General features: G+C 49.0%; 10 protein-coding genes across 13 annotated transcripts; 2 read left to right on the top strand and 8 right to left on the bottom strand.

Annotated features, from left to right (window-relative positions):
- Positions 1-183: 183 nt before the first annotated feature.
- On the top strand, positions 184-2,244 carry LOC6587575 (methanethiol oxidase). The gene is made up of 6 exons (XM_026984679.1): positions 184-258; positions 330-493; positions 552-1,021; positions 1,082-1,574; positions 1,629-1,754; positions 1,826-2,244. The coding sequence occupies exons 1-6, from the start codon at positions 246-248 to the stop codon at positions 2,018-2,020; spliced, it is 1,461 nt and encodes a 486-aa protein (XP_026840480.1). The 5' UTR covers positions 184-245; the 3' UTR covers positions 2,021-2,244.
- A 21-nt stretch (positions 2,245-2,265) lies between these two features.
- Positions 2,266-3,778, bottom strand: LOC6587567. Its single transcript, XM_026984682.1, has 5 exons — positions 3,527-3,778; positions 3,206-3,460; positions 2,823-3,155; positions 2,431-2,756; positions 2,266-2,373 (listed from the first exon to the last, which is right to left on the bottom strand). The coding sequence occupies exons 1-5, from the start codon at positions 3,683-3,685 to the stop codon at positions 2,280-2,282; spliced, it is 1,167 nt and encodes a 388-aa protein (XP_026840483.1). The 5' UTR covers positions 3,686-3,778; the 3' UTR covers positions 2,266-2,279.
- Positions 3,779-3,803: 25 nt separating this feature from the next.
- LOC113564955 (transmembrane protein 135-like) lies at positions 3,804-5,310 on the bottom strand. Of its 2 annotated transcripts, XM_026984681.1 has the most exons (5): positions 4,965-5,310; positions 4,779-4,902; positions 4,342-4,722; positions 3,968-4,290; positions 3,804-3,909 (listed from the first exon to the last, which is right to left on the bottom strand). In XM_026984681.1, the coding sequence occupies exons 1-5, from the start codon at positions 5,267-5,269 to the stop codon at positions 3,870-3,872; spliced, it is 1,173 nt and encodes a 390-aa protein (XP_026840482.1). In that variant the 5' UTR covers positions 5,270-5,310; the 3' UTR covers positions 3,804-3,869. The 2 variants fall into 2 exon arrangements, with proteins under 2 accessions (XP_026840482.1, XP_026840481.1); XM_026984680.1 differs by having other exon boundaries at positions 3,968-4,722.
- Positions 5,311-5,313: 3 nt separating this feature from the next.
- Positions 5,314-7,765, bottom strand: LOC113564954 (heat shock 70 kDa protein cognate 2). Its single transcript, XM_026984678.1, has 2 exons — positions 7,420-7,765; positions 5,314-7,126 (listed from the first exon to the last, which is right to left on the bottom strand). Exons 1-2 carry the CDS (start codon positions 7,591-7,593, stop codon positions 5,396-5,398), a joined length of 1,905 nt encoding a protein of 634 aa, XP_026840479.1. The 5' UTR covers positions 7,594-7,765; the 3' UTR covers positions 5,314-5,395.
- Positions 7,766-8,466: 701 nt separating this feature from the next.
- Positions 8,467-8,795, bottom strand: LOC113564956 (small lysine-rich protein 1). Its single transcript, XM_026984714.1, has 2 exons — positions 8,589-8,795; positions 8,467-8,535 (listed from the first exon to the last, which is right to left on the bottom strand). Exons 1-2 carry the CDS (start codon positions 8,793-8,795, stop codon positions 8,467-8,469), a joined length of 276 nt encoding a protein of 91 aa, XP_026840515.1.
- An 85-nt stretch (positions 8,796-8,880) lies between these two features.
- On the bottom strand, positions 8,881-11,350 carry LOC6587561 (serine protease snake). 2 transcript variants are annotated; one of them, XM_026984100.1, is made up of 6 exons: positions 11,183-11,350; positions 10,810-11,125; positions 10,373-10,482; positions 9,282-9,699; positions 9,086-9,218; positions 8,881-9,013 (listed from the first exon to the last, which is right to left on the bottom strand). In XM_026984100.1, the coding sequence occupies exons 1-6, from the start codon at positions 11,338-11,340 to the stop codon at positions 8,925-8,927; spliced, it is 1,224 nt and encodes a 407-aa protein (XP_026839901.1). In that variant the 5' UTR covers positions 11,341-11,350; the 3' UTR covers positions 8,881-8,924. The 2 variants fall into 2 exon arrangements, with proteins under 2 accessions (XP_026839901.1, XP_026839900.1); XM_026984099.1 differs by having other exon boundaries at positions 10,810-11,350.
- On the top strand, positions 11,351-13,354 carry LOC6587235 (serine protease snake). 2 transcript variants are annotated; one of them, XM_026984098.1, is made up of 4 exons: positions 11,351-11,755; positions 11,819-12,190; positions 12,246-12,491; positions 12,551-12,640. In XM_026984098.1, the coding sequence occupies exons 1-4, from the start codon at positions 11,677-11,679 to the stop codon at positions 12,574-12,576; spliced, it is 723 nt and encodes a 240-aa protein (XP_026839899.1). In that variant the 5' UTR covers positions 11,351-11,676; the 3' UTR covers positions 12,577-12,640. The 2 variants fall into 2 exon arrangements, with proteins under 2 accessions (XP_026839899.1, XP_002013890.1); XM_002013854.2 differs by having other exon boundaries at positions 11,666-11,755; positions 12,246-12,495; positions 12,551-13,354.
- LOC6587554 (serine protease snake) lies at positions 13,349-14,922 on the bottom strand. Its single transcript, XM_002013853.2, has 6 exons — positions 14,570-14,922; positions 14,349-14,518; positions 14,143-14,285; positions 13,839-14,074; positions 13,621-13,778; positions 13,349-13,567 (listed from the first exon to the last, which is right to left on the bottom strand). Exons 1-6 carry the CDS (start codon positions 14,913-14,915, stop codon positions 13,394-13,396), a joined length of 1,227 nt encoding a protein of 408 aa, XP_002013889.2. The 5' UTR covers positions 14,916-14,922; the 3' UTR covers positions 13,349-13,393.
- Positions 14,923-16,553: 1,631 nt separating this feature from the next.
- On the bottom strand, positions 16,554-22,081 carry LOC6587207 (xanthine dehydrogenase). Its single transcript, XM_002013852.2, has 5 exons — positions 21,823-22,081; positions 18,201-20,813; positions 16,993-18,138; positions 16,759-16,926; positions 16,554-16,691 (listed from the first exon to the last, which is right to left on the bottom strand). The coding sequence occupies exons 1-5, from the start codon at positions 21,874-21,876 to the stop codon at positions 16,641-16,643; spliced, it is 4,032 nt and encodes a 1,343-aa protein (XP_002013888.1). The 5' UTR covers positions 21,877-22,081; the 3' UTR covers positions 16,554-16,640.
- Positions 22,082-22,563: 482 nt separating this feature from the next.
- LOC6587549 (cytochrome c oxidase assembly protein COX20, mitochondrial) lies at positions 22,564-23,405 on the bottom strand. Its single transcript, XM_002013851.2, has 3 exons — positions 23,300-23,405; positions 23,040-23,227; positions 22,564-22,985 (listed from the first exon to the last, which is right to left on the bottom strand). The coding sequence occupies exons 1-3, from the start codon at positions 23,327-23,329 to the stop codon at positions 22,871-22,873; spliced, it is 333 nt and encodes a 110-aa protein (XP_002013887.1). The 5' UTR covers positions 23,330-23,405; the 3' UTR covers positions 22,564-22,870.
- Between the last annotated feature and the right edge of the window lie 2,544 nt (positions 23,406-25,949).

Below are 25,949 nucleotides of genomic sequence, written 5' to 3'. Positions count from 1 at the left end.
TGGATATCATTTCGTTATATAGAAAACTTCGTTGTACAGAAGTTCGTAATAGGGAAGATCGACTGTACAATATATAACTAAGCTAACAACTTGTTGTGATACGATTGCTGGGAGTATTAAATATGTATATATACCGGTTCTACACTTGAAAGAGAGCACCACGTATAAAAGTCTCGCTCAACAGCAGACAATTCATTTTCGTTTCTCTGCTCTTTGGTTCCAGTCCACAACAAACTTGCCGAGCAATGTCTAAGAATTGTACGAAATACCACAGTACAAAATTAATAAAAGTCGAGAATAATGTTGATAATCGAATTGTTTTTCTGCAGCATGCTGTCGCGGACCCGGTTACGCAACGCCGTTGGATGCCATGAAGAGCGGCCCCCGAGAGAAGCTCCTCTACACGGTGACGGTGCAGCCCAACTTGGACGAGCCCCACGGCGACTATCTGTCAACAATCGACGTGGACCCCGAGAGCCCCACCTACTGCCAAGTAAGATAATAAACAGTCTTGGCTCGCACTCAGCTTAATTGATGATGTTGATCCATAGATAATTCACCGCACGTTTACGAATCGGAAAGGGGACGAGCTGCACCACTCTGGGTGGAATGCTTGCTCGAGTTGCTACTATGTGGACGAGAACGCAAAAACCATTCCGAAGAGGGACAGACTGGTGTTGCCAGCCCTGAACTCGGACTTTGTCTACATACTCGACGTGGTCAAGGATCCGCGGAAGCCCGAAATCATAAAGACTATCGATGGCGACGTGCTAAAGAGCCACAACGTGACGGGACCCCATACGACGCACTGCCTGGCCAATGGCAATATTATGATATCTGTAATGGGCGACGCAAAGGGAAACGCCAAGGGTGATTTCATCCTGTTTGATTCGGACTTCAATTGCATTGGCACCTGGACTAAGGGGGAAGAGAAGGCCTTGTGTGGATATGATTTCTGGTATCAGCCGTATTTTGATGTAATGGTTGCGTCGGAATGGGGAGCTCCCAATAAATTTCGACGGTTAGTATTATTTGAAAGGGGTCTAAGGTTTATTAATTATTATTTGTATACCCTTTGCAGTGGCTGGCAGATCAAAGATCTTGAAGACTTGACTCAGTATGGTTGCAGGCTCAACTTTTACAAATGGTCCACGCAAACTTTATACCAAACCATTGATTTGGGTACGGATGGCATAACGCCCTTGGAGATTCGCTTCCTGCATGACCCGAAACGGGCCGAAGGGTTCGTTGGATGTGCCTTGAACGCCAAGGTATTCTACTTCAAGAAGAAGCCCGACTCCGATGAGTTTGAGGCGAAAAAAGTAATTGACATTCCGGGAAAGCTCGTGGACACTGGAAGCGGAACTGCGGAGGACATGGGTGGCATGATTTCAGATATTATTATTTCCCTGGACGACAGATTCCTCTACGTCAACTGTTGGAGGCACGGCGATGTTCGGCAGTACGACATCAGCGACCCGGAACACCCAAAGCTGACGGGCCAGCTATTCCTAGGAGGTGCCATATGTAGCGACCTACCCAATGTCGTTGTAAAAGAGGATAAAGAATTGACAGTGAGTGTTGAATGAAAGAATACACTTGAATCTGTTCTAAATTGCATCGCACAGGAGAGACCACCAGCACGCTATGTCAAAGGTCGCCGCCTGGAAGGTGGCCCGCAAATGATGCAGCTCTCCCTGGACGGAAAGCGTTTGTACGTCTCATCATCTCTATACTCCCCCTGGGACAAGCAGGTGAGCTGCCATCAATAGCATTAGGCCGTATACTTGGACATTTTATGAAAACAATCCCTTATTCATTTCAGTTTTATCCCAAGATGGTGTCCAAGGGTGGTCATGTTTGCCTAATTGATGTGGATACTGTGAATGGTGGCATCTCGTTGAATGAGGACTTCTTCGTGGACTTTGCAAACGAACCCTATGGTCCTGGCCTGCCCCATGAAATGCGTTATCCCGGTGGCGACTGCACTTCGGATATTTGGCTGGCTAACGATGAATAAATCATATTACCTCGTGCCATTTATCTCCAAGAGAAGGCTTTTAACAGATAATTCATATTTAATTATAATTAATGTTTGGAGATATCTCATTCTCATCTTCATTCACATAACTGGAGACATCGCCGGCGTATCGCATTTTCTTCAAAATGAAATCCAAAAGCAAGTTTTGGGTTAATGTATGCGTATAGTTTACAATAAAATACGACGTTTATCTGGTTTTCTAATCGGTCTCATAACTTTGATGCTATGTTGGTCTATGCTAAAACCAAAATGATGTTCTTGGAGACCTGTTGACAGTCGTTAGTATGACATTTTCGTTGGGTAGCTTCATCAGGTTCAGCAAACGCTGGCCACTGCAATAACCGAGGTCTACACAGGGAATGCAACAGGGAATATTGTAATTTACTTACTTGTGGTCGCAGGTGCAGTCAATGAAGTCCCTGGCCAGCCCGTTGAGAATATCTTCGTGGAAAAAGAAGGTGTGCACCAAATAAGCCAGACTGCACGGTATCAACAGCTTGGCCCAGGGTATCTTCTGTAGGAAGGCCAGTAGCTTTTCTTTGCCAGGGTCCCGTGAGCAGACCTGCTGCCAGATCACCTGGCTGGCTGTGACCATGGCAAAGGTCATTAAGGTCGTGCGATTGAGCAGGGCAAAGGATACACCGCTGACAAAAGCGGCCACAGCATTCGCCTGCCTCCGCTTCAGCCTCATTCTCAGTAATAGCCATTGCATCAACTGGAATAAAAGCGAAAACACATGGCATGTCTACTCGTACTTTAGATGGGGAGTGGGGAAACATACTTGAAACAGGCCCATGTAGCCGACCAAGAATCGAGTTGTATCCAGTCGCAGACGCATGAGGTTTCGGCGCATTATGGCGTGCCCCAAGTCTAGTGCTAAACCAATTCCCAGATAAGTTCCAAACTGGGTTAGACTCTGCCGGAGGCGCTTGACCGCTGACCATTTGGGGTAGTCCACAGGTAAGGGCGTTGGCTTGATGAACCAGAAACCCGAATACTTTTGCGCTTGCTGATAGTGCAAGACCACTAGGGAGCTCAGCATGAATACCATCGTCTGGCCCCAACGCGAATGCACCAGACCAAGGTCCCACTGCCGTAGCAGGCTCTCCAAGGCCTGCAACATCATTAGACGGATTTGGGACTCTTTCTAGCCACTGCACTCACCGCATGAGTAATGCCAGTCGAAAAGTACAGCAGAACCTGCGGTGGCATCCACCAGCTGAGCTGAGAGGCCAGCCAGCACGACAGGTAGGGGGTGTAGATGAACACGAAGCGCCCGTTGAGACGCCGGGCCACGCACATGAAGTAAAACGTGAACGCATTGATGCAGGAGGCGAAGCTGACGGACTGCACATAGTTCTTCACTATAGCCAGGATCGTTCCTTTGGATACCTTGCGCCACTTCAAGACCAGAGGCAGCTGCAAGGAATAGAAAATGCCGAATGTTTATCTCGGGATTTACTGCCTAATGAAACACTAGCAGACCAGCAGCAAGGGGGAGTAATATTTGGCACTCGACACATGATTGCGGTAGATATTCCAAAGCAGGGCATGGGTGCAGCTCTGTCCTGGACGGCTGTGCAGGACGCAACAATGCAGGCGATTCAAGGGCCTCTCCAACAACTTGCTCGGGGCGACGGCCATATCGCGGTGATCGCGGTGACTTCTCGGGACGGACTGTCGGGGTACACCCCATCTCCATGCCCATCCCCGGCCGAGTGGCCGCTGAAAGCTCGCCAGTCGGATTGGTTCAAGTCGGAGGTTAATATGCAAAGCATTGGAAAAGTGTATTTCAACGGAACGCACATAAAACAATAGTCTAATCGATTCAACACAGGCGGGCTAGGCGCTTTCTGATGTTTAATGCGCTGTGGAAGAAGGGAACGAAACTGTAATTTGAGCAGCCGCTAAATCCATTCGACTTACTAGTTGGCTGTGGTACTGTCGATGATGACGCCGGACAGTCCGCTCACCCTCTGCGACTGCAGTACGTAGTTGTGAATGAGGTATGCCAGAGCAACGGGGAACGCCAGATCGCCGTAGCCGTAGCCGTAGCCGTGACGCTTCTTTGAGTCCTTCTTCGATCCTTGGTGTCTTGCCCACAGTGTGCGAATGGCCTCTAGCAGGGCGTAACTTAAAATGGTCGGTTTCGGGTAGAGGAGGTAGCTGAGGCCCCCAAGGAAACCAGCCCATAGATGCCTGGCCGAGTCCTTGACCACTGGCCCGTGTCGTAGATAGCAGAGAACGGCCTGAAAACGTTGATCTCTTGATTTGAATGCATCGAAATGTGTGTTCTTTACCCTGTAGATGGCCACGTAGCAGCCCAGCCAGGCCGTTGACTGGAGACTAAGATGCCTCAAACGCCACTCGCCTGCCTTCGTGCAGCTGATAGTGGCCCTGAAGAGATCCAAAGCGAGTCCAATCATTAGATAGTTGCGTATGCCACGCACTACGTAAAGACGGCAATCGAGTTCAGGGTGTGTGCACCCCTTTCCATGAAGAGCATCCGCAGTCGGTGCAGCGTCAGGCGTTAGAAACCAAAAGCCACTATGCCCCCAGCGTCTCTGTTTGCCCTCCAGGATGACGGCGCTGCAGCACATGAAGATCAAAGCTTGCAGCGGCAGGGAACGCGTTACGGCTCTGGCCAACGGATTGGAATGCAGTAGAAGACTCTCAATGAGCTGCAAGAGGGTGAGTGCCCTTGAATGAATTATGACCAACTCCATCTACTACTCACTGACTGAAATATGGCCGTGTGCTGGAGGTGCTTCACGCGTCTGGGGAAGCAGGCACAGATGCTGCCCCCAATGGCAGCCGGAACGAACAGCAACGTGTACAGGTGGAACTTTCCCAGCAGGTTGCTGCAAACAGCAATTGATGTCAACTGATGTTATCAGTCATCAGACATGCCCCGCGTACGTACCGTAGGCTGCACATGGAGATCGATATGAGGCTGGCATTCGCCACGCCGCCGAGTACCAGTTGGGCATAGTACCACAACGAATCCAGCAGTAGGTTTGGCGACAACCAAGCACTTCCCGAACCTCCCGAAGGAATGCCGTGCTTCCCCAAATGAAGCAACACCACTGGCAGATAATACTTCGAGTTGGACCAGGCAAAGCGCCAGACATTTTCGAGTGCCGCCCGCCGGCAGCTGCGCGGATGGAGCAGCTCTTGGCAGCTGCGCCAGCGAATGGTCTCCTCGAACGACTTGCTCAGCGCAGCCATGGAAACACACGACTGGAGGAGAGTCGTTGCAAACGCCACTTGGCTGCCTAAAGAATGCTAATTTATTTCCGAATACTCGTATATAATGAATAATATAGTTTGAATTGCAGAATTCGTTTGCGGCGTTTAGTCAACCTCTTCCACGGTGGGTCCGGTGCCATTGCCAGTCTGCTGTTTGCCTTTCTGACCGGCACCGCCATGTAGCTTGGTCATAATGGGACTGCACACGCGTTGGGAGTCCTTTAGGTGGTGCTCGTACTCTTCCTTCTCGGCCAGCGTGTTCTTGTCCAGCCAGGCCGTCTCGGAGGAGCACTTGTCGCGCACCGTGGTGCGATCGGCATCGGAGAGGACCCCAGAGGCCGACTCATCAACCGCCTGCTTGCATCCGTAGAGGTATCCCTCGAGAGTGTTGCGGGCCTGGACCCGTTCGCGCTGCCTCTCGTCTTCGTCCTTGTACTTCTCGGCATCGGAGAGCATGCGGTCGATTTCGGCCTTGGACAGACGACCCTTGTCGTTGGTGATGGTGATCTTCTCGGACCTGCCGGAGCTGTGGTCCTTGGCGGCGACATTCAGAATGCCATCGGCGTTCAGGTCAAAGGTCACTTCAATCTGGGGCACGCCACGTGGAGCCGGCGGAATGCCGGTCAGGTTGAAGGTGCCCAAGAGATTGTTGTCCTTGGTCATGGCACGCTCGCCCTCGAACACCTGGATGGTCACGGCGTTCTGGTTGTCGCTGTAGGTGGTGAAGGTCTGCTGCTGCTTGCAGGGAATCCGGGCGTTACGCTCCACTAGCTTGGTCATCACTCCACCGGCAGTCTCGATGCCGAGGGAGAGTGGAGCCACGTCCACCAGAAGCAGATCCTGGATCTTGGAGCTGCCGACCCCCGTCAGGATGGCAGCCTGCACTGCGGCGCCATAGGCCACGGCCTCGTCGGGATTGATGGACAAGTTCAACTGCTTGCCTCCAAATAGGTCCTGCAGGAGGCGCTGTATCTTGGGAATACGCGTGGAGCCGCCCACCAGGACCACATCGTGGATGGACTTCTTGTCCATCTTGGCATCGCTGAGCGCCCGCTCCACTGGCTGCATTGTCGAGCGGAACAGGTCCATGTTCAGCTCCTCGAAGCGGGCACGCGAAATCTTCGAATAGAAGTCAATGCCCTCGTGCAAGGCATCAATCTCCAAGGAGGCCTCCGTGCTGGAGGACAGTGTGCGCTTGGCCCGCTCGCAGGCAGTGCGCAGGCGGCGAAGGGCCCGCACGTTGCCCTTGATGTCGGCCTTGTACTTGCGCTTGAACTCCTCCATGAAGTGGTTGACCAGACGGTTGTCGAAGTCCTCGCCGCCCAGATGGGTGTCGCCGGCCGTGGCCTTGACCTCAAACAGCGACCCCTCGTCGATGGTCAGAATGGACACGTCGAAGGTGCCGCCGCCCAAATCGAATATGAGAACGTTGCGTTCGCCCTTCAGATTCTTGTCCAGACCGTACGCCAAGGCAGCGGCCGTGGGCTCGTTGATTATTCTGAGCACGTTGAGACCGGCAATGGAGCCGGCATCTTTGGTCGCCTGCCGCTGGCTGTCGTTGAAGTAGGCCGGCACTGTGATGACGGCATCCTTCACCTTGCCACCCAGATACAGCTCGGCAATCTCTCGCATCTTGGTCAGGACCATCGAGCTGATCTCCTCGGGGGCAAAGCGCTTGCGCTCGCCCTTGAACTCGATCTCAATTTTGGGCTTGCCCCCGTCGTTAACGACTTTGAAGGGCCAGTGCTTGAGGTCCTCCTGGATCTTCTTGTCGTCGAACTTGCGGCCAATCAGGCGTTTCGCATCGAAGACCGTATTCTTGGCGTTCATGGCAACCTGCGGAGGGTGGGAACGGGTGTGGAAACGGGATTAGTCAGCGCATTCGCTATTTATATACGGCCACTATTTGGCCAAGTGTCGGCAGGCGCCCAGCCACCCACACATGACGCTGATGCTGCTCTCATATTTATTTGTGTAAAGTTCCAATTAAATCGCTCAAATCGGATCACATCATCATCATCATCACTGCAGCGGGCATCTATGTTCGTATATCTGACCATATCGGCGCACGCTCATATTTGGACAATCATAATTGGCCCCCATTTGGTGGTGACCTGACCCTGACTCACCTGGTTCTTGGCCGCATCGCCAATCAGGCGCTCCGTGTCGTTGAATGCCACATACGAGGGGGTCGTCCGGTTGCCCTGGTCGTTGGCTATGATCTCCACCTTGCTGTTCTGCCACACTCCCACGCAGGAGTAGGTGGTTCCCAAATCGATTCCGATTGCCGGTATCTTGGCCATTCTGACGCGATCTTTTATATATATCTACCGATTGTTCCAAACTGTTCTCAATGATTCGTCGGCACTTGCTGCTGCGTCTGCTGTTTTCGATCAACTAAAGGCGTGCGTTCGTTGCGTCGATTTTTATGGTGCAGCAAATTCTACAAAACGAGCCGAATTTTGTTTTCTTATTTTTTCACACGCTAATTTCAAAATGTGTGTTGTTTCGTGTTTTTGGAGATTCTGACGTTTGTTCTAGACGTGTTTGCTGCTCTCATTGGTGCTGACGTTTAGCTTAAGGCAGACTGCGTTTTTTTTTTGGGAAATGGTTTGATCGATGACTGCCTCGATTTGGTTTCGTGTATATAAATGTGTATAAATAAAAGCAATGTAGAGTAATATGCTCCGAATAGCTTTAGATCTATCATCTTTACCTCTTTCACAAAAAATATATTAGCGTGGTCTTTAATTATATATGTATCTAGATAGATGCCTTTACGATTTGACGAGGACATAGCCTTTAAGATTGAACTTGAACTTGACTTTTTGGAATGGATGAATTCCAAAATATTGATATGTATTACATACAATAATTTTCATTAAAGAGATGACATGAGCTGGAACACCTTCCCCCATCATATTAAATTCTTTAGCAACACAACAGAGTTCAGGAAAAATTTAAACGCACTCCCTAATACATACATTATTTATTAAATTGTATAATTCTTTCAAAAAAAGTTCCTATTATTCTTACGAATTGATTAATTCAATTCCCACTAAAAATATACGAGTATGTTTGCTTTCTCAAATTGTATAATCTTATTTAAAATAAACAACATCAATTTTATATGTTGCTCTCATGAATTTCATCAGAAAATTTTCCGACACCTGTTCTCAGCGCTTTCCCTTCTTTTTCTTCTTTTGGCCATCGGGCCAGGCGAAGCCCCGTGATTTGAGCACATCCTGAAACATTCATCTGATGAGTACACCAAATAGCAGGCATAACAATGGCTCACCTGGACATTATGGCACACATAGTAGGCGTTCTCCATGGCAGCATCGTTGAAGATATCGCAGCCGATGGACTTGCCCACGCCTCCTTTCTTCTTACCGCCGCCTCCGCCACCTCCATCCTTCTTCTTCTTTTCATCTCCCTCACCACTGCCAGCATTACTGGAAGTGGAATCCTTGCTATTCCGCTTCTTCTTACTCTTGCCGACCATGTTCAATGTCTCAGATAATAAAATGCAAAATATTTAAGGATTGATTATTGATTTAATAACTATTTCCCTAGTTGCGATGCCTAGCAACTGTAACCAGTAGAAGCTGAGTATAAAAATAACATAAGTAAACTAATTCTGATTGGAGAACTCGTTGTAATAGTTCGGCCACACAATGGACGCTATCCAATCAATGTAGGACGAGACTCGGGTGTAAACACCTGCATATGTAAAAGAGAAAAAGTTCATACAAATTAGAGATAACATTTCACAATTAAAATATGTTTAAGTACCTGGAAACTCGCTGCGGCAGTAGGTGCCGTAGGAAGTGATACCGACCAGATAGTAGCGGAAATGCCTACCGCTCCGGTGACGACGACGACGACGTCGCTCCAAGTTCAACTGCAATGGACCTCCAGAGTCCCCCTGTAAGACATAAATGGGTTCATTAATCCGTACAAAAAAACAAAGTTTTGGGACACCACTCGCCTGACAGGTATCGCGATTCTTCTCGTAGTCGTGGGCGCATATCTGACTACTCAATATACCTTCTGGAGCACTCTCGTCCGCTGGCAGAGTGCTATTACATTTTTCCAGCGGCACCACGGATAGGTCGAGTTCCGTCAGGATGTTGGTTTGAGCCTGGGCAAATCCTGTCGAGCCGTAGCCCATCGAGTGCAGTTTGTTGTAGGGGATCTCGTGTCTCGCCCACAGCCGCACGGGCTTCACAAACCACGTGTACTCCACAGGTCGGTTCAACTGTATCAGTCCTATGTCATGGTAATAGAACGTGGTGTTGTACAGTGGATAAAGGTAAATCTGTGCCACACGGCGTCTTTGCGGCGCCACATCGTTCTCCCATTCCTTGAGCTTGATGTCTCCGATTTTGACCACATCGGGTGCGGTGCTAGGCCATAATACAAATAGGGAACAAATAAATTACGTGACTTTATTATGTGAAGGAAATGTCCCCTTTGGTTGGAATATTTTTGTTAGTGTTTGTTTGGTGCACACGGAGAAAAAAGTCTTGAATTGTTACTATTTACGATTGTATCGAAAAATGTGAACCAATCGATTTGAGATTGGAAATTTGAATAGAAAATTTTTCCCTTAATTTTTTATACTAATATGCAAATATAAATTATTCCTAAAAATGTATTTATTATTATTTATTTTTTTAAAGTGATTTATATTAAGATCAAAAAAGACTTTTTAATATATTTATGTTTAAATCAAAGTGAATTCTATTAATATCAGGATTTTTCTATTTGAAAACTGAATATTTATATGAAATATTAGTGTGTTTCTTTTTCGATGCCTATTTTCTCTGAGGTATGCCCACCTTAAATTTTTAATTATTTTATTTATACAATAACGTACGATCCTATAAAGTACTAGGGCGTTTTCCGGCTGGGACTTCCCTTTAAATCAATTGAATTCGCGCATGCAGCTTAGTTTTCCAAGAACAAATAAGCTCTGGTATTTCTGTGCGATAATAGGGCATCAAAGCACACACATACACAACACATACATACATACGTACAAGATTTGTTCTCGGAGAAAAGAAATGGAAAGCTTACCCGTGTGTGGTTAAGCAGTGAGCGGCCGTAAGCACAAAATACTCACTGATCAAACTGCCGCCGCATTTGTAATCAATTTCGTGGTTCTCATTGCGGAATCCCAGAGCGGCCTGCATGCCAAGAGCGGCGTGGTGGAAGAGCCAGAGAGAAGAAATGAGAGGAGATGAGACAGATGAGCGTGGCCTAATAACTGTTATTAAATCGTAGGGCATCGATTTTGCCAATAGGTGCGACGCGTCAAACTGTTTTAGTTGTCTCTTTCTCTTCGCTTTGCACGGTTCACAGTGGACGGTGGACGGACGTATGGTCGTATGGTACATTGGCGTGTGGCGTTTTCCATAGTCGAGTCCGGTTTTGTGTGATTTTTGTTGGGAGTGGAGTGCTGCCTTAATTTTACATATGTACTAACTACTTGTATTCCCCGTCTGTGTACTGACCATGTGCGGGTACTGGCCGGGTGCGACAATTGACCTGCCGTTGAAGTCATCCTGCAAGTCCTCCATTTCGGCCGTCTGGTTGTAGTTTTGGGCATCCACTTTTTGTTCCGTGTTCAGGAAGATGTTGTGAAAGTTTCGATGGTGATCTGGGGGAGGTCGGTGGGGAGCGTGCCAATACTTGTTCCCACCACCACCGCCATCACCACGCGGAGGTTGTACCGGCCGTGGCCCTCCAGGACATCCAGGCGGGGGCCCGGGCGGTGGAGGTCCCGGCGGGGGCGGACCGGGCGGCGGGGCACCACAGGGCGGTGGCGGTCTATAATAGGCGTTAAAGTAACCCGGCGGCCATTGATTGTTGTAACCGTAGTCCCACCTGTTTTGCTCGGGCTGTGTATCGGTGCCGAAGCCCCACTGGGCCTGGCTACCGCCGTTGTCCCAGTACTGTCCATTGACCCCAACTCCGCACAAAACCAAACAAATCAGGCAGAAGAGCCATTGCAGACTGGGAGAGCTGGGCCGCAGCTTCTCCATCGCACGTCTCACCCGCTTGACCGACCGAATACAACTGTTGCGACTGAGACTCGAGCGCCGGGGTCTTTCACGAGGAAAGATACACAGTTCAAGCAAAACGTTTTATTGATATTCAGCCGAATTTCTAATTGAGCGCCCGCATTAATTAACAAAAAAACAAAAATACATTAAACAAAAATCCACACAGACACACAAGGGTTTGTTTTGGGACAGTGGTGGCCAAAATATCACGCACAACAGATCCCAAAACCAATCTTTGCATCTTATCCGGGCATACTCGTAGGCTGTCGATTCTGTGCTGTGGAATGTGTTCACTTATTCGCAAATGCCAGTAGAATGATGGTGCTCTGGCCCCCAATCATCCACCTCCAGCTGACCTGCCTGCTGCTCCTCTACCTGTCGCGTCGTCTGGAAGGTACGTGGGGTAGTTACAAGCCGAAATCTTTGCCCTTATTCTCGTCTCATCTCATTCTTTCAGCGCTAGATGCCATTGAGATCATCAACTACCAGACCACCAAGTACACTCGACTCGGTGATCCTTGGACGCAGCAGGAAGGAGCGCCGGCAGCGGCGTCAGGAGAGGAAAGGGAGGAAAGCTATTTGAAATTCGATGACGACGCTGAAGTGATGCCACCGGCCTCCGAAGTGCTGCACGAAGGAGCCTTCTGTCGGCGCAGCTTTGACGGACGCAGTGGCTACTGCATCCTGGCCTACCAGTGCCTGCATGTGATACGGGAGTATCGGGTGCACGGCACCCGCATTGACATTTGCACCCATCGGAACAACGTGCCGGTTATCTGCTGCCCCCTGGCCGACAAGCATATCCTGGCCCAGCGCATCAGTGCAACAAGTGAGTGGATCAGTGAGTGCAACACTGCAGCTCTATTATCAGCGGTCTCCCCCAGAATGCCAGGAGTACAACTCTGCCACTAGGCGCCTGCAGCTGGCCGATGCCGGCAGAACATTCTCCGGGAAACAGTGCGTGCCCAGCGTGCCTCTGATAGTGGGTGGCACACCCACGCGACACGGCCTCTTTCCACACATGACCGCCTTGGGTTGGACGCAAGGCAGCGGCGATATCAAATGGGGCTGCGGCGGCACGCTGGTCAGCGAGCTCTACGTCCTGACGGCCGCCCACTGTGCCACCTCGGGTAGGTAAGTGGCAAATTCCTGCTCGGTCACAACTATATCGGATATGTCCTCTTTCCAGCAAGCCCCCGGACATGGTTCGCCTAGGTGTTCAGCAGCTGAATGTGACCAGTGCGGCGCAGCAGGACATCAAGATCCTAATCATCATCTTGCATCCGAAGTATCGATCCTCCTCCTACTACCACGACATTGCTCTGCTAAAGCTAACCAAGCGGGCCCAGCTTTCGGATCAGGTGCGTCCCGCGTGCCTCTGGCAAGTGCCGGAGCTGCAGATCAAAAGCGTCGTGGCCGCTGGCTGGGGGCGCACCGAATTCCTCGGGGCCAAGTCAAATGCCCTGCGACAGGTGAACCTGGATCTGATACCGCAGCAGCGATGCAAGCAGATGTACCGCAAGGAGCGACGGCTGCCACGCGGCATCATCGATGCCCAGTTCTGTGCCGGCTACCTGCCAGGTGGCAGGGACACGTGCCAGGGTGACTCCGGCGGACCTCTGCATGCCGTTCTTCCGGAATACAATTGCGTGGCCTTTGTCGTCGGCATCACGTCCTTTGGCAAGTTCTGTGCGGCACCCAATGCTCCGGGCGTTTACACCAGGATATACAGCTACCTCGACTGGATAGAGAAGATTGCGTTCAAGCAGCGCTAGACCTGGTCCTAGACAATCTAGCTTTACAATGTTACAATGTTTTACAAATAGATCCACAGATTATGTTCGATATTCTTTGAAAAGCTTATATTTTCAAACTTTTTAGGGACATCAAATGTCCCCTTTACTGATTAATTAAAAACATTAGGTCTACCTGAGATCCCAACAATACATTTTAAGTTAAGAATAATATTGAATGGAAAACCAATAAAAGGACTCATTAAATCAATGTACAATATGTATGGGAAAATTATCACTCAAGGCCAAACAAGTTGCTCTATCCAGCGGAGATAGTGGACAATGCGCACATAAATCCCAGGCTCCCCGGTGGCACAGGCGCCTCCAAAGGAGGTGAGACCCACCACGTAGGGTACTCTTTGATGGCGGTGTCCCATGTGCTGGAGGAGCAGAAGGGGACCGCCCGAATCGCCCTGCAGATTGAAGATTGAAAATTGGTATTGATAGAGGGCAACTCTATACTAACCTGGCAGGTGTCCATGCGGCCAGAGGAGTCGCCGGCGCAGAACTGCCCAGGCCCGAGGCCATTGCTCAACTTGTCAGAATTTGGGAAGTACTGCTGGCATCTTGGATTGTCCAGGGGATACAGAAGCACCTGCAGCAGCTCATTGGAGTGGGGTCCAGCTAAAGAATTTTATATTTTTGTATAATTTTCCATTTTTGGAATGTCAACAAGGCACTAACCAAACTTCGTCTGTCCGTACCCCAGGGCTGTCAGGGGTTGTTCTGGGATAGATTCCTGGGTCCACAGACAGGCCACCGGATGGTGAACACTCCTCGCCAGCTCGATCACAGCCAGATCGTTGCTGAGGGTCTCCTCATCGTAGTGGGGATGCCGTGTGATATGCTTGATTTCAATTTTTTGGCCGCGGGTGTCGTTCAAGTCAACGCCACCAATCAACGCCACTGCCGGGGATTCCCTGTTCGTTCAAGAGACTCATTAGCATTTCAGGTGCTGCGTCGCGTATCTACTGATGCTGCTGCTCACCCGCCAACGTTCGCACAGTGTCCGGCGGTTAGGGCGTATCTGCGCGAAATTAATACACAGCCACAGTTGAACACATATCGGGATAGACCCCAGGTGTGGGAATTGTCATTTCCGTGCCGCAAAGAACGCCAGCCGAGGGCACACTGGAAGAATACATACATTTGATTCGATAGATATATTTTCTATGGAGTATTTTCTTCGGTTACCATGTAGGGATGCTCGTGTTCCTGGGTGAGTCTGCCGCCCACTACTTGATTTTCGGTGCGATTAAGGCGCTCAATAATGGGCTCCACCACTTCCTGTAGCTCAGGATCTGCAGACGTATCGCGACGGCGTCTACGCTTGTGTCTGCCTCTCTGGTAGGCTTTCGAGCAAGCTTTCGGATGGGATGGTTAAATCTGTTTCGGGACACATTCGACACACACACCTTGCTCACTCTTTGATTGGATTGTTTCCGCCAACACGTATCCGCCGTGGGGACAACACACAAGCAGTTCCTGTCCGGACGATGTACAGTATAGCGGAGTCACTTGATGGCCGGATCGCACCGCACTGATGCAGTCTCTATATCTCACACAACGTCCCACCAAGGGACGATCGTGCGCATAGCAGTTCCCGTACATGTCGAACGAAACGTAGGACGGGACCACTCCGGTCCAGGCTGTGTGAGCACGTTGTCCGTGTCCATGTCCAGAGTGCCGGCCGTGTCCCGATACTATAGTCAGTATCAAAGTCGCAACGAATGTGAGCATCTGGGAATATCTCGATTGCATAGCTGCCACTTGTCCACGCGCTCAGCCGTCCAGATTCCGAATGAAAGATGCTCGCCAAGTGAGCGCTAAAAACCCGTCTTTCATTCTGTCTACTCACGCAAGTGTGGAATTATTATTTGCGAGGGTGTAGTATAGAGTCATTTAATTTTGACCAGTCTCTCCGTATCCTATCATATCACAAAGTTTATAATATTTCTTCCATATTCATAACGAACGGATTTAAGTACTGAATACTCAGGAGTATTCTTTATTTATATCGATCTGACCATCTGATCTAAATCATCCTAAGCGTGTACTAGACTCGATTTATATAAGACCAATAGGCATCGAGAAAAAAGTGAAATGTCAAAATTCAAGCAGAGACCGAAGCGCTAGGTGCATGTTCTTCTCTCTCTCATCAAAAATGGCGTCAAAGCGCTTTAAGTAGTGCTGAGCGTAAAATAAGTCCCGAAAGAGTATTAGCGGAACACCTTGTGTATTTTGAATCAGTTCTATGCTGAGATCTCTCTCCGTAAAGTTTGCATACCGATCTCGTTTCGTGAACATTTATCTGGCCGGGCATAAGAGCGAGCAATGGTTTTCACCTAAGCCGCCGGTATAAATAAATATTATAACGTTAGACCTACTTGTTTCATTTGTATTTTAGACAAAAAAAAGTTGCCAAAACATTACCGACACATTACTTTGCGGGTGTGTATGTGTCTGTTGAAAAAGTAAACAATTAAAAAAATTAATTAATGAAATCAACATGTGCCCATAAATCAATTTAATTGTATATTTCGAGAAAATTAACTTTATTTCACTATTCGATGTGGGTATGAAGAACGTGCATAGGTGATTTTTATAAATCAACATTCAAATCAAAAGGAAGGTCAAACTATACATAGTTACGTGCAATTAAAGATCAAATCAAGTTGATTGTGTCCAATTAGCCACCCTTTAAAGTCTTTTTATTATATTGTATATAGTGACTCTTTTTTTATGGTTATATTTGTACACATACTTGTATGTACATATATAATATATTTAAATTTATTAGCAATCTGATTTTGTATTCGCTTCCCTTTCGTAACTGATAGATTCAAAGCAGCCAGCTTACGGAGGGATACGGAGGTATTTTCCCGCTCTGTAGGCAGTGGGAACGTGTTAACTGCAGGAGTTGCCACAGCAAATGTGGCAGTACCGTACCTATCTGGTGAGGCTTGGGAACTGGAGATGAGGATACTTAGTTTGCTGAATAGTGCTGCTGCACTATTGCCGCCTGCAATAGATAAAACCCATCCAAGCGATGCATGTCCATAGTTAATGTCAGCTTTTAATGCACCATCCATCCCAAAGGTATGAAACATCTGAGTGACTTGGAGAATTGGGAATCGTAGGGTCATTAGAAACAAATTATGTGATTGTTTGATAAGGATCGGATACGATTTGTATACGTTGAAATATAGTTTTGGGTATATGCTACCCTGCCCATTGACCACCATTCGGATTTGCGTACTCCACGATGTAGAGGCGATTGGAGAGATCAAGCAGACAATAGCAGCTAGGCCTCCATTGCTACGAGTATATGTGCATATACATCCCTCTGCCTTTCCTACATCAATACGAAAACCCCTTTTACTAACAGCTTTATGCGAATTTAGATGTCAAATATTTATTCGATTGAACTATGTACAAAGTCACGTGCAGTAAAATACGAAATGTCGCAGAGTGCGGGATCAATCCTTAGGGCACAATATTCCAAGGAGTAAAGCTGCCTTCCTCGGGAATCTCGAGCTGAAATAATTGGGTAGAATTATTTGTCTATGGTTTTCTTTGATGAATCTTTGTGGGGAAAACCTACCAGATTAGTAAATTTATCCTGGCAGGCCATGCGAATGCGTGCGGAGGTTGAGGGCGCCTCCAGGGGGAAATCCCCAGTCAAGCCCTGCTCTTGGCGAGCAGCTGCAATGGCCTCCTTGATGGCAAAGAAAGCCGATGAGCCAATGAAGAGCGGAGGTTCGCCTACGGCCTGCAAGGGACAAAAAGTGGTATTTACATACGATGTTTAATGCCAGGAAAGGGAGGAGTATGTCACCTTTGAGGAGTAGACAGCGCGCGGGTTGGGGGCACCAGTCAGCAGGCTGACATTGAACTCGCCGGGAATGTCGGCGAAGCCGGGCAGCTTGTACATGCCAGGACCTCGGGAATAGAGCATGCCCTGCGGCGAGTACATGAGCTCCTCGAGCGTGAAGAGGCCATAGCCCTGCATGAAGGCGCCCTCGATCTGGCCGATGTCAATGGCCGGGTTGATGCTCGATCCGATGTCCATCACAATGTCCGTGCTGAGAACCTGGTGATCGCCTGTCAGACAGTCGATCTCCACAACGCTGATGCCCACCCCGTTGGTGTAGTAGCTGTAGGTGCGAGCGTTGGGATTCGTCTCCGGATGGTAGCCAATGCCGGGCATCGCATAAAATCCAGTTGCCGAGAGGCTGACCCGGTCAAAGTACGCTTTGTTGATCCACTCCTGCCATGTGCCCTGCGGCAGGGCTTCCTTAATCGGTGCCAGTCGCTTGTTGAGCTTCTCGCAAGCGTCCAGCACGGCCATTCCATTGAGGTCGGAGCCCACACTGGCCGCTGTGGGCGAGGTGTTCGGCACCTTGTCGGTGGCAGTCTCTGAGATGTGGATCAGCTCAATGGGGATGCCCAGAGCCCGGGCTGCGCACTGAATCATCTTGGTGTTCAGACCCTGGCCAATCTCGACGCCTCCATGCGAAAGCAGCACGGAGCCATCGCCGTAGACGTTGATTAGGGCCCCCGCCTGGTTCAGATGCATCACCCCGAAGGCGATTCCATACTTGGTCGGAATGACGGCCATGCCGCGCTTGCGCCATCGGTTCTCCCGGTTGAACTTGGCGATCTCTGTGCGCTTCTCGTGGTAACGCGACTGCGCCAGACAGTCATCCAGGCAGCGCTCGATGGGAAAGTGCTCCAGCTTCTGGTTGTAGTGGGTGATGTCGCCCGTCTTGTAGAAATTCAGACGCATCACATCCAGTACATCGCGCCCCACGATCCGGGCCACGTCCCTGATTATGTGCTCGCCGGCAAACATGCCCTGGGGTCCGCCAAATCCTCTGAAAGCCGTGTTCGAGGGAAGATTCGTCTTGCAGACCCAACCCCCGACGCGCACATTGGGAATGCGGTAGCAGTTCTCGAAGTGGTACATGGCCCGCTCCAGCACCTGAAATCGAATCCATCGAATGGGTTATATCGCTGTGTTAGCATTGGCTCGAGAAGACTCACCGAAAAGGACAGATCCATGGACCAGCCGGCATTGTTGTAGCACTCAATGTCACAGGCTGTGATGAGCCCGTCGCTGGCGAAGGCCACCTTGTACTTGAAGAGGAACGGGTGGCGGGTGCCGGTGATCAGCATGTCCTCGTCGCGGTCGAGCATGCAGCGCACTGGGCGACGCAGCCTGTAGGCAGCCAAGGCCACGGGCAGAGCCACGGATATGCCCCGAGACTCCTTGCCGCCGAACCCGCCTCCCAAGCGCTTGGCCCGGCAAACCACTCGGTGTGCTGGCAGCGTGGTCACATGCGCCACTAGCTTCTGCACCTCGGACGGATGCTGAGTGGAGCAGAAGAGCTCCAGCTCGTCGCTGTCGCGGGGCACGGCCACAGCCGCGTGGGTCTCCAGGTAGAAGTGCTCCTGCCCACCCATGCGACAGCTTCCCTCGTACGTGTGCTCCGCCGCGGCGAAGGCCTCTTCCACATTTCCCTTGTTCACGTAGCGCGGATAGTCCGGAAAGTAGGAGCCGTGCTCAATGGCCTGCTCGATGGTGACAATCACCGGAGCGAGCTCCTCGTACTCGACACGCACGAGACGCGCCGCGCGCTGAGCCAGCGCCTTGTTGTCGGCCGCCACGGCGCCCACGATCTGTCCGTAGCAATGCACCTCGGCGGCTGCGAATACGTGCTCGTCGTGGAACACAGGACCCACCTCGTTCTCGTGCTCCGTCAGATCCTTGTGGCTGAAGAACGCATGCACTCCCTCCAGGGCCAGGGCCTCGCTGGCATCCAGTTGGGTGATCTTGGCCCGCGGCTTTGTGCTCAGCACGAGTCCCAGATAAAGCTCTCCATCCATGCGGGGAATGTCGTCCGTGTATATGGCCTCGCCTGTGGCCTGTTTCAGGGCTGCGGCATGCACCTCCGGCCTTCCGATAGGATCGCATACGGGCTGTTCGCTGCAGACCCGCTCAAAGAGCTGTGCGCTACGCAGGACGGGTGTGTGGAAGAGCTCAGCCCCGCTGCGCTCCTCCGCCGGAATAGCGTCCGTAGAAATGATCCCAGCCTCGCTCAGCTTGCGACTGATGGAGAGGTAGGCCTTGAAGATGAGACTGACCACCAGAGCCCGGCGATAGGCAATCATGCCGCCCGGAGCGGAAGCTGCCAATGGAAGCTCTCCACACAGGCCCTCCGCCACGCGCTCCACCAGGTGATGATCCAAAGGCTGCTTGACCATCAATTGGGAGGTGCGAGGCGCCAGCACCGTGGTGGGGGCCATGCCTCCGAAGGCCATGGAGATCTCCGCCACCACATTGGTCCGGGGCTCAAATCGGACGTTGACGGCGGCATTGACAATGGCTATGTCGTCGTCGCGACGACGAGCCTGCTTGAAAGCCACAATATGCTGGTCCGGTGTGGTCTTCTGGAAGTGGATGCCCAGCAAAACCTCGTGGGGTTCGATGACGTTGCGCCGGTACCCGGTGAAGAAGCCAGTGCCCATGTGAACAGTCCGGTGGCTTGTTTTGCCGCCGACTAGACTTGCTACCTCCAAGCGAGCGCCGGCGGCTGTCAGCACAGGATTCATGTCCGAGATCGGGCTGCCCGTCATGATGTTACCGCCTAGACAGGCCACGTTGCGGATCTGCTTGCCGGCAAAGTAGTGCAGCATATCCACGGCACATTGAAAGAGGCGGGTCTGCGCCTCCGGGAGCTCCTCGATTCGCTGGCGGAGAAGGGCGTCGATCTCCATCAGGCTTACGGCAGCCCCGAAGTAAATGCTCTCCTCCGACTCGCATACCTCCAGCAGCTCCGGCACCTGCGTGGGATTAATGAGGTGGGGGTAGAGAAAGTGCTTGAACTTGACCTCCACCCCGACCTCCGTGTTTCCCACCACCAGCTTGGCTGACGGATGATCAGACTTCAGCTGGAGAAGCTCCTGCAGGGTGGTCGGACGGTACCAGGTGACGCGCTCTGAACTGAAGATCAGACTCTCGCTGTCATAGGTCGGGGTCAGCTGGAGCTCGGGGGGGAATATGGGTTCCTGGCTGGGGTCGAGGGGCTGGAATTGGCTGCGCTCAAACAAAGTGTCATCCGTCACGGATTGCGTGTCGTCGCCGCCTCCACATCCCTTGCCGTTTACTTTGCAGCATTTGTCGCCCATTCCGCAGGCGAACTCCTTTGTGAAGGTCTTGTAGCCCTCGAGGATGGGCCGGTAGCCGGTGCAGCGGCACAGATTGCCCTGGAACGCCACCTCCAGGTCCCGCATCGAAGGTTGCTCGGAGCTTCGCAGCAGAGCGTACATGGACATCACTATTCCCGGCGTGCAGAATCCGCACTGCGACCCATGGGCCTTGGCCAATCGCTCCTGGACAGGATGCAGCCGAGTCCTGGTGCTGCCGATTCCCTCCACCGTGGTCACGGCGCACCCGTGCATGGCACAGACGGGCGTGAGGCAAGCGTTGACTGCCAGATGCCTGATCTTGTTCTGGCCACGATCCATTCGGGATATCATCACCGTGCAGGCGCCGCACCCACCTTCGGCACATCCCAGCTTCGTGCCGCACAGACGGAGCTTATCTCGCAGGTACGTTAGGAGCGTGCATTCGGGATCGGGATTCGTATCCGTTACCTGAAAATCAAATGAAATAAAGTGGATTTATGACTTCAAACTGGTCTCAGATACTTCAAGCACTTAATGGGTGTGTGCCCTGACCAGTTTTGTAGAATGGAGAGCGTTTTATTGTTGTATTAGACTCGTTCGTTAGGAACAAGGCTATATCACACCTCATATTCACAATCTTAGATATCCTTTTGCTCATGGCAAAAGACAGACGGAACGATATCTTCAATAGATAGATAATAGGTAGTAGATACCGAATTCTTCGGCCACATTCATTAGAGCCAACATGCCAGTTGAGAGTTCTCTTGACTTGTGTAATCTGTATGACTGCTGTAAGCCCATTTCCCAGCCCTGGGCCAATAAAGTCTGTTACGAATATCACTATCACTATCTAAGACACGAGGGAAGGGAACCACACTTTGTTTATTGCTATTCCGCTCGGTAGTTGAGACTGGCACCTGCCTTTGAGAATTTTAATTGCTCTGCGCTAACACTAGTTGACTTATTGGCTAACATTTATTTGGATAGCACTCCACTACGATGCTAATTTCGCACACGCGGGCGGCACACAGTAAACAGTCTAAATCCCGATAGTATTTCTGGATTAGGAGCTCTAGCCGTACATACCAAGTATATAGTACGCTCCCCATAAAATTATTCTCAGTGCGGCGTCACGTCATTCCATTGACAGACCCCCGTCTGTTGTTTTTAGTGGGCCAGATAAGGTGCGGCGGGGCCACAAGCAAACAACGACCCTTTCTAAAGGGGGGTCAATTGTTATCAGCGCCGCGAACGCAATAAATAAAATATTCTCCGACTTCGACACTATCAATTGAGAAACACGTCGAATTGCATAAACGGCAGTTAAAAATAAATTATCGTAATAAAACGTCAAAATGCCCGATATAGGGGGTGAACAGCAGATTAAAATAGGGTTTACCCATTTGAAACACGCAAAGATACGCGTGCTACAAGTGTGCTGTGCCCCAGTGTCTGTATCTTCCAGCCATACCCATACCTTCTTTCCATTCACAAAAAACACCAGCTCCGAAGTTTTTTGCTGGCCCGACATCGTGCTGTAGGCAGTATCTCTCAGTACCAATGGCTATATAAGCGTTGTTTTTGCATGCAATTACTAATGCACAAATAAAGTGAGTCAAACAAGTTTTCAAATTTCCACCGAGAAATTCATGCGAACGCCGAAAAACACAACCGTCTCGCGCTGCCAACGAAAACGTTATGCGAACAAGTGAACCGAACCCCGAACACTGTCGACGACATGGGCACTTGGAGATTACGGCTCGTTGGAGAGACCGGATCGTTCTGAAGGATGATCGCCTACACGTGTGTAAAAATAAATCAACAACAACCCTCTGTGCGGGAGTTCGGGGAATTATCAGCACAGCGCTCAAATGAAAGCAAGCTATTCGGCGGCGCTGATCAGTCAGGTAGAATCCCAAATAGTCGGCTAGACTGTCTCCATTAATCAAGTATGGAGAGGCCAACAGTCAAAACACAGCCATTGACCCGCTTTCAGTATTTTGTACAGATCTAAGTTTTGGTTGACCGACTACTCGTATGCATAGTTATGTGAAACATTTAATTAGCAACGTCTTAAAGAAAGAGACAATTACATCTCATGCGGTTGTCATAGATCCGCTCAAAAAGAAACTGATTGTACAGAGTTTACCTGTAATAGGCAGAACTGTTCGAAACCTTTAACTAAAATTAAATATTTTGCTTTTCATAGCTTTGAATATTCAATTTACTATGAATGTAGTCAATCTCTTTATCCTCGGTGGAGGCTTTCTATAACAACACTCATCTTTCATATTTCACAAGGTATTGTACGTTACATCCACAAAAGAAAAAAAAATTCTTATATGTTATACTTTAAGGTAAGATTTCGCTTACAAAATAAACTATTTATATCGGTTTAAGTTCAGTAACAAACTGATTTTAAAACATGAAAGGTTCACCTGAATTAGATCAGACGTACAATAGTCCTTATCCACACACACAAATGTAAGAAAATTAAAATATTTACAATGTATGTAATACTAATACTACGCAGACTTAAGGTCTAGTTCTTGTTCGACGTTTGTGCCTTCGTACAGGGCCTGGCGACGCATGGCCTCGCGTAACTGCTGCTGCTCGAACCGGCGGGCGGACCATTGATACCTGCAAAACATGAACTGATAAGAGGTTCAACGGGCCAAGGACAAATCAACCAACCTGCAGCTCATCCAGTACACAATGGTGCCACAGAAAAAGGATCCGAAGCCCACGTGAGTGGAAAGATGTGTACGGGAGGTGCCCAAAAATGTCAGCAGACCGATGCCAATTCCACCGCTGATTCCGTACAGAAAACTGTTACGAAAGCATGGTATCTGGGCAACATCGCGTCCAAAGATAACGAAGCTCTACAACGATTAAAGTTCAGATAGTTAGCACTTTTAGTAGACTGTTATCAATGCGTTTTTTCCAATTATAACCTTGCTGGGGTCCTCAGGTTCCTCGGCCATGCTTTAATTTCAATTTAAAATATTGCTGCCCACCAAAACAATTCAAAACAGCTGTTGTGGCCAGTGCTGCTCTATACAGGCTAGCAGAACTTGTGGCCAGTGCTGCTCTATACAGGCTAGCAGAACAGCTGTTGTGGCCAGTGCTGCTCTATACAGGCTAGCAGAACAGCTGTTGTGGCCAGTGCTGCTCTATACAGCAAACATGTAAAAACCTGGTCGTACGACACAGGGCTGACGTCATGCAAGGTTTTTTGTAGTATGACCAAATATTTTCCACCTTTCCATGACTACATATTTTTAAATAGAAACGGTATAGAAATCCAATAAATGCAAGTATTTCGAATAGGCCAATCATGTATAGAATTGATTTATCAATCGTACAAAATTGAGTGGGCATGGCTAAATGTTCCATATAGATAGTATTATTCAACGGAACAAAGAATTGAGCAATTGGAACGATACTCGTTTGCTTATGTTACTGTTGTATGAGCAAAAGTGCCTTGTGCGTCTGCCTACAGTGGCTTCCAATTGAACAATTTTAGCTCAGTTCAGGACTCAAGTCGTTGAACTGTTTAAATAAATATCATCACATTAGCCTTGAGTCAGTTCAAACTCTTGGAAAAAATGGCATACATTTTTGTTTTGTGTATCTCGTCAGTCTGAAATCAGGAGCAGTAGAGTGAACATTGTTTAATTTTTAGTTTTGTGTTTTGGATTCCAGTAAAAAAAAGTAAAAAAATTTGTAAAAAACAAAAAAACGTTTTGAAAAATAATTAAAATTTTTTTTTTTGTAATTTAAGGTTCATATATCGGACTTTGTAGACTGCGCTGCGTCGGCTGTGGGTCCTGTGGCCCTTGCGGACCCTGCGGCGGCCCCTGTTGCAGTCCCTGCTGTGGACCATCCTGCTGCCATCCTGCTGAGCCCATGTTCGTCGAATCTAAAAAGGTTAACTAAATGTTAATTTATAAATATTTGTTCTGTCTTATTTGACTTATTCCCTCCCATTTTATTAGGTACTGTACCTTTCTGTTCTGCTGATGCCAGCCAGTCATTTTTGTCGGACCAGCGACGACTAGCTCTTCTCCTGCTTTTTGTGGATAAATCCTTGGCGATGGCAGCCCTTCTTGATGGCAGTTTTGTGCTTGCTCTTGTTTGCTCTTACGGTATTTCCATCATCTTCAGGAGATTTTTTATTGATGCCATCCATCATGGAGCCTTTTTGTAATGTCACGTTGTTTCACGTAGAAACGTACGACATGTTGAAAAATCTTTAAAATGGATGGCATCAAAAAAAAAATCACCGGAAGATGTTGGATGTTCCGTTAAAGCAAACAAAAGCAAGCGCAATACTTCCATCAAAAAGGAATGTCACCGCCAAAGATATATGCAAAGGAAGCAGGAGAAGAGCTACTGCCGGAGGCGCGACGCGAGTCCTCCGAGGCCGAGGAGACGGCGGCCGACGACTTGATGATGCGTGGTGGCTCCACGACCGGATTGAGCCTACAGTAAGGGCGTTGCGATCTACACGCTTTCTAGTGGAGACTTTCGAGGCTGCTTTGCTACGAGCCTTCTCCGACGCTTTTCTTTGACCACCTCCTCGGTGATTTGCAGAAACTGGATGCCGGCTGCCAAGAGTAATAAAGCTGGAGTCGGACAAACTTGATGGTTTCATTGTATGCGGAAGTGGGAGTGGGTGGTGGCAGTGTCACAATGAAAATCTGCGACAAGAAACTTATGAAGCTACATACAATATTTCTAGTTTGACAGAATACTCAAAACCTACAGGAGCTGCTGTACATTTAAGAAAGGGTTTAGAAATCCAATAAAAGCAAGTGTTTAAATTAAACTAGTCAAGTAGAAAATTGATTCATCAATCGTATAAAATTATGTGGGCATGACTAAATGTTCTATATAGCTGGGAATATTCGACGGAATAAAGAATTGAGCAATTGGAACGATACTCGTTTGCTTATGTTACTGTTGTATGAGCAAAAGTGCCTTGTGCGTCCGCCTACAGTAGCTTCAAATGACAGTAAGTCCTGATCACAGGGCACTCCCCAAAAATAGCCGATGTTCCACGGCTATTCCGTGCTTTCCACCTTCTTCGCATTTACAGTTACAGTCTGGTCAGCGTCTCTCTCTATTCCAATATACATACAGTTGTATGCTAGAATCATAGATAATGACCAAATCTATCAGATTTCTGAATCTGGATCAGATCGGATCATTTTTATAGCCAATAGGAACAAATCCATTTGCAGTGGCTACGCAGCGCCCGACGTCACGCTCAGATTGATTTTCTGTCTCTCTCGCACGCACTCTTTGTCGTGTCGTTAAATATTAGCGGCGTCTGCCGGAGGAGAGCCATACTGACTAAGTATCGGGTATACATGTAAAGTTGAGGTCTCCGCAGCAACTCACAACGTTCCCCATCGTTTTAATCTAAAAAAAATAAGGGTGTGATTGTTATTTTGAAATAACAATCAACGGCTCAATTTCAAATGATGATGATAATATCGATAATATAATCGATAGTGGCGCCACTCGATAGTTTCGAATATAATGATTTAAAAAAATCGATACTATCGATAGTATCGGGTTCATATAACTACGATTAGA

Source organism: Drosophila persimilis, unplaced genomic scaffold (genome assembly GCF_003286085.1).
Source record: "Drosophila persimilis strain 14011-0111.01,24,50 unplaced genomic scaffold, DperRS2 tig00000000-arrow-pilon, whole genome shotgun sequence".
In the NCBI taxonomy this organism is placed as follows: Eukaryota; Metazoa; Arthropoda; class Insecta; order Diptera; family Drosophilidae; genus Drosophila; species Drosophila persimilis.
Note: the sequence above shows the minus strand (reverse complement) of the source record. Positions and strands in the feature narration are given on the sequence as shown.